At 47.7% G+C, this 15424-nt stretch overlaps 1 protein-coding gene across 1 annotated transcript in view; it reads right to left on the reverse strand.

The window, feature by feature from the left end:
• Positions 1 to 2922: 2922 nt before the first annotated feature.
• Positions 2923 to 15424, reverse strand: part of DPYSL2 (dihydropyrimidinase like 2) — a 68827-nt gene continuing 56325 nt past the window's right edge. Inside the window, exons 10-14 of the mRNA XM_080797614.1 lie at positions 14995 to 15136; positions 12755 to 12925; positions 8858 to 9037; positions 7844 to 8009; positions 2923 to 5931 (exon numbers count right to left, since the gene is read on the reverse strand). Of these exons, the coding sequence (XP_080653740.1) occupies positions 5840 to 5931; positions 7844 to 8009; positions 8858 to 9037; positions 12755 to 12925; positions 14995 to 15136 (751 nt within the window). The 3' untranslated portion in view covers positions 2923 to 5839. The remainder of the gene's footprint in view (positions 5932 to 7843; positions 8010 to 8857; positions 9038 to 12754; positions 12926 to 14994; positions 15137 to 15424) is intronic.

The raw sequence follows: 15424 nt of genomic DNA on the forward strand, positions 1-15424 counted from the left end.
GTCCTGGGATCGAGTTCCGCATTGGGCTCCCTGCTCAGTGGGGAGCCTGCTTCTCCCGCTCCCTCTGCCACTCCCCCTGCTTCTGCCAGCTCTCTCTCTTTATCTCAAATAAATAAATAAATAAATAAAATATACCCCAAAAAATAGACATTCCTTTTTTTCTTTCCAGGTCCTTATAAAAATTAATTATGTATATACATTTGTGTCTATACACGATTTGTAATTTTTCACCAAATTAATACAATTTCTCCAAATCTTCTCTATAAAACTCAACCATACTCAAGTTATTATTGTTCTCCTTCTAACCCATTTTTCTCCTAGCCCCATCTATTTTGTAGGCCTCTTATTTCTCTTAGAGCCCACAGGTCTCCAAATCTGTGTCAGCTGCATGAGATTGTTGCGCTCTCTTTCGCCATGCTCTCGCCTGTCCACGATTTCCCTCCACGGATCTAACTGGCCGCACAGGCTTACTCTCTGCCACTTTCCACCTTCTCTTTCCCATGTGTTTCTAAGCAGGAATTTAATCCTAAGAAACACTAAATAATACTCATGAAGAACGTGAGCCCTGGCCCCAGACGGGACGGGTTCAAGGCCCAGCTCTGAGCAAACTGTTTAACTCTCTGTACTTTTGACTCGTCCCCAGTACCCAGGGGCCCTCTCCTGGGTTGCTGCAAAGCCTAAGTGCACGGACATGTGAAATGCCTTTAGAGCAGAGCCTGGCACGTGATGTTAGCTACCGTCCAGTGGGGGACTTCAGCCAACAGATTGTTCTGTTTGACAATCGACAGCCTCTCTGATGTGTCACGGTAACAGGCTCAGCTCTCTACTAAAGACCTCTGCCGTCACCGATCATCTGCTAATCTGGTTCTATTTTAGGACAGACCCTGAGGACACTGTTTCCAGCAGCTTCCCATTGGTCTTTCACAATCCTTGGCTCTGCACCCCATCTGATGTAAGGCTTGTCCTTTCCGATTTGGTCCTAAACCCGAGTTAGGTTGACATCATCTCTATCTTGCAGGAAGAGTAAAAAAGGCCCATGGAGCTTCCCGAAAGATGTGTACCTGGTCAGTGGCCCCATCCAAACCTATCCCCACCTCAGTTGATGAGAAAAGAGTAAATCTGCCTTTTCTTACAAAATACGTGGGCTACAGAAACTTATTGGAGGGTATTACCAACACGGGACGGAAACCCTTCCTGCAGGGTCTGCATTACTTTGCTTTTCCTAGATGCTTTAAAATCTGTCTTTGGACGGGTGCCTGGGTAGCTCAGGGGGTTAAGCTTCTGACTTCTGATTTTGGCTCAGGTCGTGATCTCAGGGTGGTGAGATCGGGCCCTCATCAGGCTCCACGCTTAGTGCGGTGTGTGCTTCTTTCTCCCTCTTTCTCTTGGCCCCTTGTGCTCGCTCTCTCGCTCTTTCTAAAATAAATAAATCTTTAAAACAATTATAAAATAAAATAAAATCTATCTTTGCATTAAATCACACTGCCAGAGAGTTCTCTGCCCAGCTCCATCGTCTAGCCATGTGGATCCCATGGGACCTTCTCTTTAGAGCACCTGCTCCTGGCTACCCTGCCATTCTCCACTGACGGACCCATGCCTCCTCCCAGCATCTACGTGGGCCTCTCCGGAGGGCAGACCTCACAGCCAGGGATGACAACCTTGGGGTGACTCTTTGCTAGGGGCTGAGCTGTCTGTGGGCATGAGCAAGGGGACTTTTTGGTGTAGGATGAAGCCAGGATGGGAACAGGAGCATGGGCTGTGGCCTGGGTTTTCCCTTCTTGTCACGGGTCCTATAATGGTTAGGGTGAGCCTTTCTGCCCCTGTCTTCTGGACAGATTTGATTTTCCTGAGTAACGGTGATGTCACTCATACAGTGAAGGCAGTAGCCAGACCGACATGCAGCACTGGTTACAGGGGGCCACCAGGACTTGCCCGTAGAGCGGAGGGCAGGTAATCTGTTTCCCTTCTGAAGGACTAATGTATATTCTGGTCACTCTAAAGCTTCTGTGGTCTTCCAGCTGCATCTCCCTTTTTTGGATTTGCTGTTAGAACACTCAGAGCTCCCTCCCAAGTTTACAACCTCAGGGCAGGTGTGTGGTACGAACTCCACTCAGGTCTTATTTTTCCTTATTTTCCCTTCACTCAAACACTCTGGTTTATAGTTTGGTATGGTGTGTATATTTTTGTAAACCACCTCATATCCTATTTGGACAGGGCTGGATAGAAAACAAAAAGAAAGGAAAGAGAGAAAGATTTCCTCAACCGCAGGAGGGGCCTGGGGAGCCCCAAGCACACACCTCCTTCATTCAGTGTCTTCAGACCCAATATACCAGCATCAGTTAACAAGGGACTGTGGGAACCCAGCGGCCAGCCGGCTGGGGTTGGTCCACCCCCACCCTCCCCATTCTGCATTCCTGGCACCTGCTCTGGGCGTGGAGGAACTCTATGTCCTGCTTTCCTGCAAGCTACTGACTGGGCCTTGGATGCAAGTCAACCCCGGTCTCTTTATCTTGTACACCCCCTTGTAGCTTGAAGATTTTCCGGGATGAACCAGCTCTATGGACACAGAGAGCACAGGAGTCACCACACCAACCCTACATGGTGCCCCCTAGACTCCCACTTCCAAACTTGGGTTTGCAGCTTGATTCTGGAAAGATCTCACGCCCTCGCTGGGATAGCCTATGACTGTCTGACACTCAGCTCTGCCGTTTAGCGTTCCGTTTGACCTTCGACCTCAGTGGCCCGGACACAAGCTCAGAGCTGCCTGCAAGTTTCCAACATGCAGTGAAAACTCTTCAACTGGGACCGTCAGCAAAGCCAGGCCAAAGATACCCGTGAATGCTTCGGGAAGGAAGGCTACAGGCGGGCCAGGACCAGCAACCGCCTCCTTGAACATCTCAACACAGACACACCCCTGAAACAACCACATTTTGCTTTATTAGGCGTTCCATGGTAATATAACACAGAGTTCTTAAGGAATAATAAACACGAGACCTTTTTTTTTTTACCATAATTATTTTGCCATTAAGACAGTGGTTACAAAAAAAAAAAAAAAAGAAGAAGATACTCTCCTGGCTACACACATCGTCAGCTTTAGCACTGAAAGTTCCTCCACTCATGGGTCACAATCACAATTCCAAGGGTTAGAAACCATCTATGATTAAATCCTACAATGTTTTTAGAGCATCAAGTCACTGTTTACTCAGTTCGGAGACACTGTCCATTTATTTTAGCATTTACATATGACATTCATTTAACAGACACACAAAGCAAGCCAACAGGTAAACATGCTTACACAGCCTGCAGAAATCTTCAGGTTTTAAATTGTTTTAAAAAAACAATCAAAATAACCAAAACCACCATGACCTGCTACAGGAAAAAACAGGAAGACTCAGTGAATACTAAAAGAGCTGCAAGTGTTTCTTAGAATTGAAACAAAAAAAAATTTTTTTCCAACTTGTTCAAATTTCCTCTAAGTGCAGGTGAGAAAAAAAAAAAGCAAATATATTAAGTTAACCAATTATTCTTTAAAAGTGCAATTTACTGTTAAAATAACAAACAACAACAACAACCAAAAATAAACCCCAACCATAACCCCAAAGGCAAAACGTGTGGAGAGACGAGTGTGATGTAAGTGACCTACTTCTCCGTGTTATGCTTTACGAAAGCAGATTTGGTTCAGTAAAAGCCTGCAAACGTTAACATTGCTTAAGAGAACCTGTAAACGCATTTGGAAGGAAATGCAACACGAATCGGCAAAGACAAGGCCCGACACGAAGGCAGCTAGCGGGAAGTGTCATGGATACGAGGGCGGGGATGTGGACACAAGGTCACCTGCGGTCTCTTTGGGGGCCACATGCTTGATTTGTAAGATCTTCTCCCCACAACAGCTCTGACGGGACCTATCGCTCCTTCAATAGCTGTTCCCCCTCACAAAGTAAAATGGACTCTAAGTCGAATTTCCCAAGGATTTTCTGAGTTTAGAAGGCCACCTTATACGGTAGGGCCCGTTCATCTGTGGTCTTGCTTTTCGAGGCTTCCGTTCTTGGCGGTCAACCAATGTCCAGAAGCAGGTGCTCCCCCCTCTGACGTACCATCAGGAGGTCAGCAGGAGCTGCCGCTCACAGTGCCTACGTCATTCACGTCACTTCATCCCATCACATAGCCATCTTACCAGCTGACGTCATCCCAAGAAGGGTGAGTATGGAATAAGGTATTTTGAGAAAGAGAGACCACATCCACATCACTTTTATTACAGTATATTGTTACAATTATTCTATTTTATTATTGTTGTTGTTAACCTCCTACAGTGCCTAATTTATAAATTAAAGTATATCACAAGTACATATGGGGAAAAAAAATACATATAGAGTTTAGTACTATTTGCGATTTCAGGTATCCACTGGGGGTCTTGGAATGTATCTCGTGTAGAAGTACTGCATGACATCTCCCAAAACAATTGAACAAGAAAATACTTTTTGCCCCGAAATGAGAAGCCCCAGAGTGCTCTGGAATCCCAAAAGATACTTTTAGCCGGGAAAGAGCAGGCCTCAGGGTCAGACCTGCACCAGCTCAACACTGAGCTGGTGGCCGGCTCCAGGATGACTGGTTCACTTGGGTCATGGGGCTCAATGTACAGATTTGACCGCATTTTTCTTTAGCTAGTTAGCATTGCACGGAGGAAAAAACTTATGTCCTATAGCCTCAGGTTTCTGCAACATCTCAGTACTGTTCGAGTTTCTATGCTGAGCCCACAGGTGAGTGTGGGTAGCTCAGCCCTTCCACTGCACCCGGAAGCATCCCGAACTCAAACGCATATCCTGGTGGGGGTGGGTGGGTAGCACCAGTCGTGTGTGGACTAGGAAAGCATATTACTATGGCTGCAGTGACAAAGCTCAAACCCTTCTAGGCAGGTTCTTACGACCACGCTAAGACAGGAGACCTGGTCATCTGAGAAGACACGGGGGAACGGGTAAAAAATGTGGGTCTTGGAGACAAGGGCTGAAGGAAACACAAAGAAAGGGACAGACGTGAAAACAGTCATGAATGAAAAAGCTAGCGCGAGAGAGAGAGAGAGAGAGCAGAAAAGATGTTAAGAAAGGAGAAGAGAATTCTCGAGAAATGTAATCTGCAGCAAAATCTAGGCCAAAAGAAAACCTGCCTTTATCAACAGTTGACGCAGAAGACGATGGAATGCAATGCGGACATTTCGGAGCCTCTCAGGAGGGACACTAGTCTGCCAACCACCCTGAAGCAGCTCGATGGTTACATAATTGCATCATTAGGATGTCCAGTTCAAACCCCTTGTATTAATATTGAATTAGGCGTCCCAATTTAGTATGTAAAAAGAAAAAAAAAAACAAATAAACAAAAACTTACTCTCCCCCCTCCCCCACCCACCCTTTCCCCAAACCCATGAAGAAAACGTTTCAAAATTTAAAAAGAAAAAGGCAGCTCTGGGCAATTCACTTTATCTTCCCCCCACCCCGCCCCCCTCCCCCCATGAAAAAGAAGATGGTAACAAGTACAACAGAGGTTAGAGATGAAAAACGCCCTCGTTGTGATTTGCTTTGTTTCGCATGTCTGAGTGTTGGATGCAGTTCCGTGTATGGGGTTGGTGGGTAGGCTTGGGTGTGATATTCCTTAGATGTATAGGGAAGGGGTGAGCAAAATCAGTGACTCCGGGTGAGGGACGGAGTGCAGGGCCCAAGAGGGAGCCCCGTGAACTGGCTGCCCCACAGTAACTATCACAGGCTCTTAAAAAAAAAAAAGGAAGGAAGTCTCAGAATGTCCTCAGGTGTCCCATCCCCCATCCCCAAGTAGGCTGTGGGCCGGGCCTCTAGCCCAGGCTGGTGATGTTGGCACGGCCACCAGGGGGAGCCACAATGCGCTGGGTGGTGCGGCGGGGAATGTTGTCATCGATCTGAGCACCTGGAGAGGAGACAGGGATGGGGGTCAAAAAGGGTCGCGTGAAGTGGCGGCAGTTACAGCAGTTCCCCCTCTAAACCAGAACAGCACAGCCCAGGAGAAAAAGGGCCAGGCCGTCTCTATTCCTCTCCCAAAACCTCACTGCAAGTTTAAACTGCAAAAAAGGGACCTGCCTAAGGTAGCCAAAGAAATCACCGACCCTGGAAAGCAGTCCTTGCAAAAGCTGGCTGGGTCCCTCCCTTGAAAGAGTAAAACTGTATATAAAATAACACCATGTTTCAGCTGGAGACTGACTGAGACTGCAGCCTGCCTGTGTCCTCGATAGTCAGACTGTGTGGCTTTTCTGAAGGCTTCTACAGCCTTCTCTCCAGCATTCTGTTCCCCCAACTCTGTATCTCTGCTGTGTAACCAGGAGTAAGAGTGCGGATGCGTCCCTAGATTGGAATGGCCCAATCAGATAAAAGAACACAGACATGACGATGCCCATTTCACTCTCTGACAAAACTAGCGCTTGTTCTTCTCAAAATTTTTTGAAAATTCGTAGGTGGCTCAGTTGGTTAAGTGTCTGACTCTTGGTTTCGGCTCAGGTCATGATCATAGGGTCCTGAGATCAAGCCCCATGGGCTCTACACTGGATGTGGCTGGCGCCTGTTAAGATTCTCTTTCTCGGGGCACCTGGGTGGCTCAGTGGGTTCAAGTCTCTGCCTTTGGCTCAAGTCATGATCCTGGGGTCTTGAGATGGAGCCCTGCATCAGGCTCTCTGCTCAGCGGGGAGCCTGCTTCCCTTCCTGTCTCTCTGCCTGCCTCTCTACCTACTTGTGATCTCTGTCAAATAAATAAATAAAATCTTAAAAAAAAAAAAAAAGATTCTCTTTCTCCCTCTCCCTCTGTCCCTCCTCCCTCTAAAAAAATAAAAAACCGAAATAATAAAATTTTTGAAAATTGGTAACCCACAGATGGAATTATACATGGTAACTTTCTGAAACCCCGCATATTTGACAAGGGAAAAAAACCTATCAGATTAACTGTTTCTTTAACATCCCATAGAGTGGGATACTTATCTGTGGCTCAGGGAGCTTGAAAAGAAGGCTTTTAGCCATAGACCAAATGGAGGAGCACAAGTTTCAAGTAAGGAAGCCTGACAATCTGGACGGCTCACCTTTGCTGACATCATACAAATAACAACTATCAAATGGCTCTGCTGTGAGCACTTTACATGGATGGTCATTTGTTTAAACCTTCTGACAGCCCCACGAGGTAGCCACTACTCTTATACCCATTCCATAGATGAGGGGACTGAGGCATAGCTGTGTCTGGCTACAGTCAAGCTATTCAAGCTCCAGACCCCACAGGCTGAGCTACCACGATGTGCTGCATACATGGGGGCAAAGAGAGTTCTGAAATACCACAACACCCTCTTTTAGGATGGACACGAGACTTTGGAGAAATGTCCTCTTACTACATCAAGTTCTATATATACAGAGTATGCACATCATGACGTTGTATGTGATGTAAACTCATGTCAAGATTCTGAAATGACCCAACTGGTCATTTCGTAGGAATTACATTTCTGGGGATATTAGTATTTCTCATGAACATCATTCCTTCCCAGTTCCCCCCTTTAACGAAAGCACACCTTGGGGCACCTGGATGGCTCAGTCGGTTAAGCATCTGCCCTCAGCTCAGGTCATGATCCCAGGGTCCTGAGATCGAGATCCACATTGGGCTCCCTGCTCAGTGGGAAGCCTACTTCTACCTCCCCCTCTGCCATTCACTCCACTTGTGCTCTATGGCTCTCTCTCTCTGTCAAATAAATAAATAAAATCTTTGGAGGAACAAAACAAAACGAAATGAGCCTTGCTGGTTCAGCGAGAAAGGTCCCGTGGAACTGGGCCCAACCAAACCATAACCGTACCAGACAAACTGAATCCAGACTGGTGCAGGTTCCGGACAGGTGGGGCCTGCTGCTTGGCAGGAGATGTCTTAGCCGAGGAGGCCGGAGTGACAGTCTTGGGTGTCACAGACACCTCACACACAGGTCCGTCATACAGGCCACGAGGAACCCCTCTCAGCTCTGCCAGCTGCAAAACACAAGAGCCCCTTGACTCAGGCCACGTTCACAGAGGACATCTCCCAGGCAACTCTCTGAAGGGGGAAGGAACGGCAGTTAGGACAGGCCTGTGAGATGCGGGGATGGAGGGCTCCCCTTATGGACACATACAGTGGGGACAGATGTCAGCGAGGAGCCAGCCCCCACCACTCCAGGCTGAAGTTCCCCCAAGGTGGACCATGGGTAGTTGGTTACTCTACAAAAACTGACTAATGTCTCTTACCATTGTCCCCCCGGAGGCACTTTAACTTATAACCAAGTTCGAAACTCCAAACATGATGTGAAAAGATTTGAGCTCATGTTCAAGATCAGGCGCTCAAACTTCTTTTCAATCTCACTCTCTCTGTAATTCCCTCACAGCTCTGTCCGTTCTCTGCCTCACAGTCCTCAAGTACCAGTGCCTTACCACGCCCTGAATACACTGTACATCTTCCCTGCTCATGACATTCTAATTTCCTTGTCTCCCTTCTTTGACTTCTCAAACTCCTACCTCATCCTCAAAACCCAACTCAAAATGCCCTCTCCCCATGACACTTTTCCCTAGGATCCCACGGCAGTGGCTACCTCCTCTGAACCACTATACATCCCACACACACCAGTCTTACTTCATTCTGGCTGGCTATGGACATACCTGACTCATCTACTGATATTCTGAGCTCCAGAAATAAAAAGATCATGTATCCCTTATTCATGAGCCATCTCTCCTCCATACTCCTCCACCTCCTCCTCTCAATATTCTAACTCAAAGTGCTTAGTCGGCATGTACAGAATTGAACGTAACCCATAATAAAAACAGTTTGTAAGATCAAAGCTACTCACTCTGCTCCTCGCCTTGATACGCTTGTAAACAAAATCAGGGAAGGGCTTCCGGGGGATATAACGCCCAGAGCCTTCGGTGACATGCAGGGTGCCATCCTCCAGGACGATCTTCCCCTGGCTGATGACCACCAGCGGAGAGCCACGGCACTCCATGCCCTCGAAGATGTTGTACTCGAGAGACTAGGAAGAGAGAGCACGAAAACGTTAGCATACACCCTGCGCAAGACCTCACAAACAAAAGAAAGGCCCTGTCCCAAATGCCCACCCCAGCAGGCACTTAATCTGTCTTCACTTTCCTGTCTAGAATTATCTTTCCCTGCCTCTCAAAACTCTGGGGGGAAAACAGCTGATCAGAAAAACTGTGTGGAAAAGCACGAGGGTTTGTAAATGCTACACAAATACAAAGGAAGGGATTCCTTGTACGAGCGGCAGCTTTGTCCTTACTGACTAAAGCACCCATTGGGCTAAAATCTGAAGATCTTCTCTGACCAAGTTCTAAATTTTGAAATGGGGCCACCCATGAGCAGGTTTTCCCATTGGCTTTCCTGGTTCTCAATCTGTTAGCAACAAGGTTCAACGGCAGTCCCTGAGTGAAAAGCCTGTGGGAACTCGAGCCAATTCCTTCAATGAAATGTTGACGTCTAGTTGACTTCTGGAACCATGAAGCTATCCTTCTAGCTTCAGGCTTTGCAGGGTGACATATCCGGGCTTCCTCTTGGAAGACAGGCGGGATCTTTGCATGCATGTGAGTCTGCTGTTGCAGAAGAAGGCAACAGAAAAGAGGAGGCCCCGGTCCCATCCCCCAGCTTCGATTCACCCTGTGCTCCTTCCCCAGGTTCCACAATGTCCTGCACTTCTTCCTGCCTGCCCTGTTCCCAGGCATGAATGACGGTGGCTGGAGAATTCACAGGGAAGCTCTCACCAGAGAAAGCAGCATGGCTTTCTGGGGAAAGTCAGACAGGTTATCAGCATTCAGGGGTCAGCCTGTGAAGAGAGAGCTGTAATGGGACAGTGCAGTTCAGAACATTTCTGCCTGGCACAGTGGCTCAGGAGGATGGGGAGCCCTGGGCTGGCTTCACAGCTCACATTCAGCGTCGGAATGCCGTGCTGTTGGTTAAAGACAGCAGGGAAAGGCCGTCGGCACTGCTCGAGACCCCAAAGAATCCTGTGGAAGTTACCTGAGGAGTGAGGCAGAGACACACCTGCAGGAAGGAGGGGAGGGGTGGCTCCATAATGCACTCTGGGACCAGACTGTGTGTCCTCAAGTCTGGACTGTCTGTCATCCATTTGAAGACACTCATGCCTGGAATCAGTGCGTGTCTCACAGCAACGGAATGAGCTCTGCGGGCGGGCTCTAGCTTGGCTTTTCCCACCAGCCCAGGGGGTGACCATGCTGAGGCCATTTCACATCAATTGCTCAGCCTGACATTTCTGTGGACTGCTGTGGCAGCAGGAATTCACACCACCAATGTGCGGGAGGACCGGCTTGCAGCTCAGCCTCTCAGGACATATTCTGCCTGCTCGGCACCCAATGCCGATGTTTCGAGGCACACAGGATTCTCTGCCCCCCTTTCTCCAGGGCAGAGTCGCCTCTCAGTTGTCCTATGTGAAGCACAGGCGAGCCCTAAAGGAGTCTCATAGTAGACTCAAAGTGGTGCGTCTTCTTTCATGGTGGTATGCAAACTCAGGGAATAGATAGCTTCATATCAAGGCATCTCGGATTTGGTGAAATCCAGGAGTTGTGTGTGGAATTCTGAGTAGATCACTTGAATCCTGCCTCAAAACTACAGGTTCGCCATCTGCCTCTCCCCCGAGGCTTACATGAATATGACAACACGAAAGCAACATACGCGGGTAGATCACACTGTCAGATTCCTGTCATCTCCGACCTTGGACAGGGTGTGTGTCACCCTGAGGCCATCAAGCCCCATCTTTTACTCCACACCTGTGTCTACACTCCAACAAGCTCTTCTTGCGCCCTAATGGAGGACTGGCGACCACCCTGGATGTGGGGCCATCCGCCCTGGGTTCATATCCCAGGTCTGCCATACCCCGGCTGTGTGACTTTGGACAAGTCCCTCACGGCTCCTCATTTCCCTGGGATAAAGCCCACCCCGCAGGACTGATGCCAAGATTCAAGGAAATAAAAGGAACAGAAGCATCCAGCACGGTACTTGGCACAGACCAGGCATTTAGGAAATGTCTAGTCATCCATGGTCTGGTTTTTTTTCTATTGTCCTTTCACAATAGGACTGCGAGCTCTTTAATGACAGAGCCATGCTGATTTAATTGCCTATAAACGACAGATCACAAATGACTAAAAGGGTTTTGAGCCATCCCCCATTTTGTAAAAGATGGGAAGAACCAGCCCCATGAATCTACATCACTTAAAACTAACAAACTAACAAGCCCAATGATTGGATCACAGCTCAGGGAATACAGAACCGACCCTCCCCTCCGCCAAACTGCAAGGCAGTGAGGCTGCGTTGCTCACCAGGTATAGACACTTTTAACCTACATCCAACCCTGGGGCTCCCTAAAATGACTCATCTGGCTGGATGCCTGAAAAGCCCAGGCAGACGCTTCTAGCAACGGGCTCAGTAATAGTTAGCTAAATGCTCCAAATTAAAGCTAATTAGCCCAGTAGTATGAAACACCGTATTACGCTGGGAAACCCTCTCATTTGTATTTTCCCGGATGATTAATGCTGCACAAATGTGTTTAGTGTGGACTCTCCAAACCATTCAGGTGAGGACAGATCAGAGGCACTTCTCTTACACGGGGCTGCCTGGAAGTAGAGGCAGGGCAGTGCTATCACTCTGGGAAAGTTTGGGAGCGACACGTGAATAGCAGACTCTGTCTCCTCAAATCCTCTCTTCCTCACAGCCTCTCTCCTGCCACGGTAAGGGCTCCACACGCACACCCCTTAGCTAAGTCATCCACAGCTTAAATAATGAGCCCCGTTCACCCATCCCCTCTGCAGAAGGGACTGCCAGGGAGGGGAAGCATTGTCTCCGTCTAAGCCTGCCCAAGAGGCTGCATGTGTGGTCTGCTAGGGAAGAACCCTGGACAATTGGGGGTTCTAGTTCCGGTTCTACCACAAAATAGCCATGTAACATCAGACTGGTCACATAAGCTCTCAAAGCTTCCTTTTCCTATCTTCCCACTAAGCAACTGTGGTCATGGTGCCATCTCTTTACTGAGAAGGCCCCATGAAGAGTGAATGGGACAGCGTTGTTAATGCATATGAACAGGCATGTTCACTGGGCAGGACCCTAGGAGCTCTGCCCGCCAAGGCCGTTCTAGATCCCCACAAGGTTGTGATCTAAGTTACACGTAGGTGTAGCTGTAACACTATGCTGGGAAGCTAAGCCAGCCAACGGGATGGAGGGAAAAAGTCAACTCAAAGTTCATTCCTTTAAGACCACAAGAGCCATCTGTCATTGAGAGGTTTTGTCTAGAACACTGACATGAGAAAGCAGTGGCTTAAAAGAAGAGAAGTGCCCAATGGGCATCTGAATATTTGCTGTGGGTCCACTGTGGCAGGCACTGCCATGAAAGGTGCTGCCCTCCACCATTAAAATGGGGCAGTGCCTGACTTCTAGAAGCTTCTGACATCTTGGCATGACTTTGGAGGCTCTGAAGGTCTACAGACAGAGAGCTCTACCTATAAAGAACTCCAAAATGCTGAGAAGAGGAACAGTCTTACTGTCCTGACCAAAGATAAGAAGACAGCTTTTTTTTTTTTCCCCCTCGGCAAATTACAAGTTATAATATACCCTGGGAAAAAGTTTATTCCTATCACAGCAAGCTCTTTCTGGGGACTCGCCCTGCCTCAGTCTCTTTCTGGGACTCTAATTCGTTCGGGATTGGGTCCATGCAGTTAACAGGACTTACGCTGTTGTGGGTCTTGGCAGAGATGGTTTTGACACTGTCGGGGTCCCAGATGACCAGGTCAGCATCAGATCCCACAGCAATGCGGCCTTTCCGAGGGTAAAGGTTGAAGACTTTGGCTGCATTGGTGCTGGTCACGGCCACAAACTGGTTCTCGTCCATCTTCCCAGTAACCTGAAGAGTATGACACACACGTACACCCCAAAAGCAAGTTAAAAAGCTGAAGGGTGGAACACTCCTTAGCAAAAGCAGGAACACGCATTAGATCCACACAATTTGGATGGATGTTAAGGGCATTGTGCAGAGTCAAAGAACCAATCTCAAAAGGCCACATACCACAAGGCTTTATTTCTAGCCCACTCTCAAAATAACGAAGTTATGGAGATGGAGGACAGACAAGGGACGAGGTGGGGATTCCTCCAGGGGCTGGGTGTCAGTGCGACTAGCACAGGGCAGCAAAAGAGGGGGGTCTTTGTGGCGATGGACGAAATCTGGGTCCTGACTGTGGAGGTGGTTACATGACCCTACGTATGGCAAAATGACACAGAACCACATGCGAACATTGCAACACTGTCACTCTGTGGGCTTGGGTATGGTGCCATAATCATGCATCGGTGAGACCGGATAAAGGGTACACAGGACCCCTCTGTCTTGTCTTTGTTAACTTCCTCTGAATCTATAAGTAAAAAGTTAAGGAAAAAAAAAATTGAAGCACGGGCTCTTCAGGAAACACTGCTTGGCTGGAAAAACTGGTCTTTTCACAACCACGGTGCAGCCCTCGGCTTCCAGTCTGGCCCAGTCAGAGGTCCTAGGCCGGTGTCTGGCTGTCCGTGGCATTCCGTAGGGGCCAGCCCCGGTCTCCTCACAGCCTTCCCTGCAGCTCCTCGTCTCTACCGCTTGTCTTCCTCTTCCCTTCAGATAGACTCTGAGGAAATGACTGCCTGTTTCTGAGTTAAGGAGCCCGCTCTGAAGCTCGTAGAAAAATGAGCAAAGAAAATGAGCAAGTATCGAGAGAGAGAAAGACAAATGTCGAATTAAGGACACGAAAAAGAAATTCGCTGCAATCAGTCACTGAAGAATTAAGTGTAAAACAAATGCGCCACCCGTGTCAGTAAGACTTCTGTTTTGCTGGTGATAATACCAATTTGGGCCTAGCGGCAGAAGTCGGCATAAACAGCCTCAAAAATATACAAACCCTCTGATCCACGAATACCACTTCTAGAAATTTCTCCTACAAGCATCATTAAAAATCTGTCCAAGGATGTGTATACAAGATGTTCGTCCCAGTTAAAAAAAAAATTTCTTTTTCTAAAAAAAAGAAAACAATATGAACATTCAAAGAATGACCAATGAATTACAGACCAGCATTAAGATGGAATCTGCTGCTACCAAAGGCCAAGTTCTTCAAGTACATTTAAGGAAGTGGTGGTATTTTCATGATACCTTGTTTTCATAAAACAGGCCACAAAATATTTTTTTATGAAACAGGCCACAAAATATATATATATAGATGATGCCAGTGTTACCTACCCACTCACACACACACATAGCATACACACACACGTGTGCTCTTGCACCGGCAAAAACCAGAAGGACATTTGTCAAAAATGTTCATTGCAGTTATCTGAAAGATGTGTGATGAGGGATTTTGACTCCCTTCCCTACTCTTTTTGGAATAAGGACATATTGTTTCCATAATCTAAAGAAATCGTTAAGAACCAGAAAAACCTGTTGTGTTACTACGTTTTAAAACACTGCAAATCAGAGCCCAAAGGACCCCGGAAAGGTTGGTGGACATTCAAAACAAGCCTGCCAGAAGCCTGCAGCAGGCAGAAAGGTTAACTCCAGAGAGCCCGAAGAGACAGTTTTAAGGAAACGGAGCCCATTTCCCAGAGTGGAAGATTGCCTGAGACCGGTCACCACCAGGTTGCTAAAAAAGTGTTTGCCTGAGTGATCAAAAAAGTCCTTATTTTAAAAAGTCTCTGGGTTGGTTTTGTTTTTTTTTTTCCCAGTCTCCACTGACCCAGAGGACAACGATAATAAATACATATGTAATGTTTAGGAGGAAATGACCTCTAAGGAGCTGTCTGGGATTTCCAAACTGGAAAAATACTGTCACACAAGTACCAGCTTCTAGAATTCTCTCCACTGCCATTTCAAGGCCTCCGTGAGACCCACAACCGTGAGACGAGGAGGCAGGGGCAAGCGGATACCAGTTCACAAGCGAGGCCCCTGCTCCTTACCACAGCCTTATCCCAGATGACAGACATCCGCTCCTCGGTGCCATTGGTGCCTTCAGGGATCAGGGTGAAGTTGTCCTTCCCTACAGCCTTCTGGGCAGTGTTGAATGTACAGTGGGCACTGCCAGTGACCTGCAGATCTCCGCTGGAAGGAAAACACACAGCCGGCTTTTAACTAATCTTTGACGTCCAGTCACCCTTGGACAGATTTTTTTTCATTTGCCAAACCACCGGAAGTTTCTGAACTAGCCTATCCTCCCCCCTCAGGAGACAGGACATTGAGGAGGAAGCAACCCGGTCCTGAAGCTTCATTGTAACACTGCTGTGTATCTAAATCCCTTCCGTGAGGTATCTAATCTTTGGGTGATGCAGCGCCACACTGGAAGCCTTCTGATACTTCATCCTCGCTGGTTGACTTTCAAGATGGCACAGG

This window comes from Martes martes (assembly GCF_963455335.1).
Source record: "Martes martes genome assembly, chromosome: 2".
Lineage (NCBI taxonomy): Eukaryota > Metazoa > Chordata > Mammalia > Carnivora > Mustelidae > Martes > Martes martes.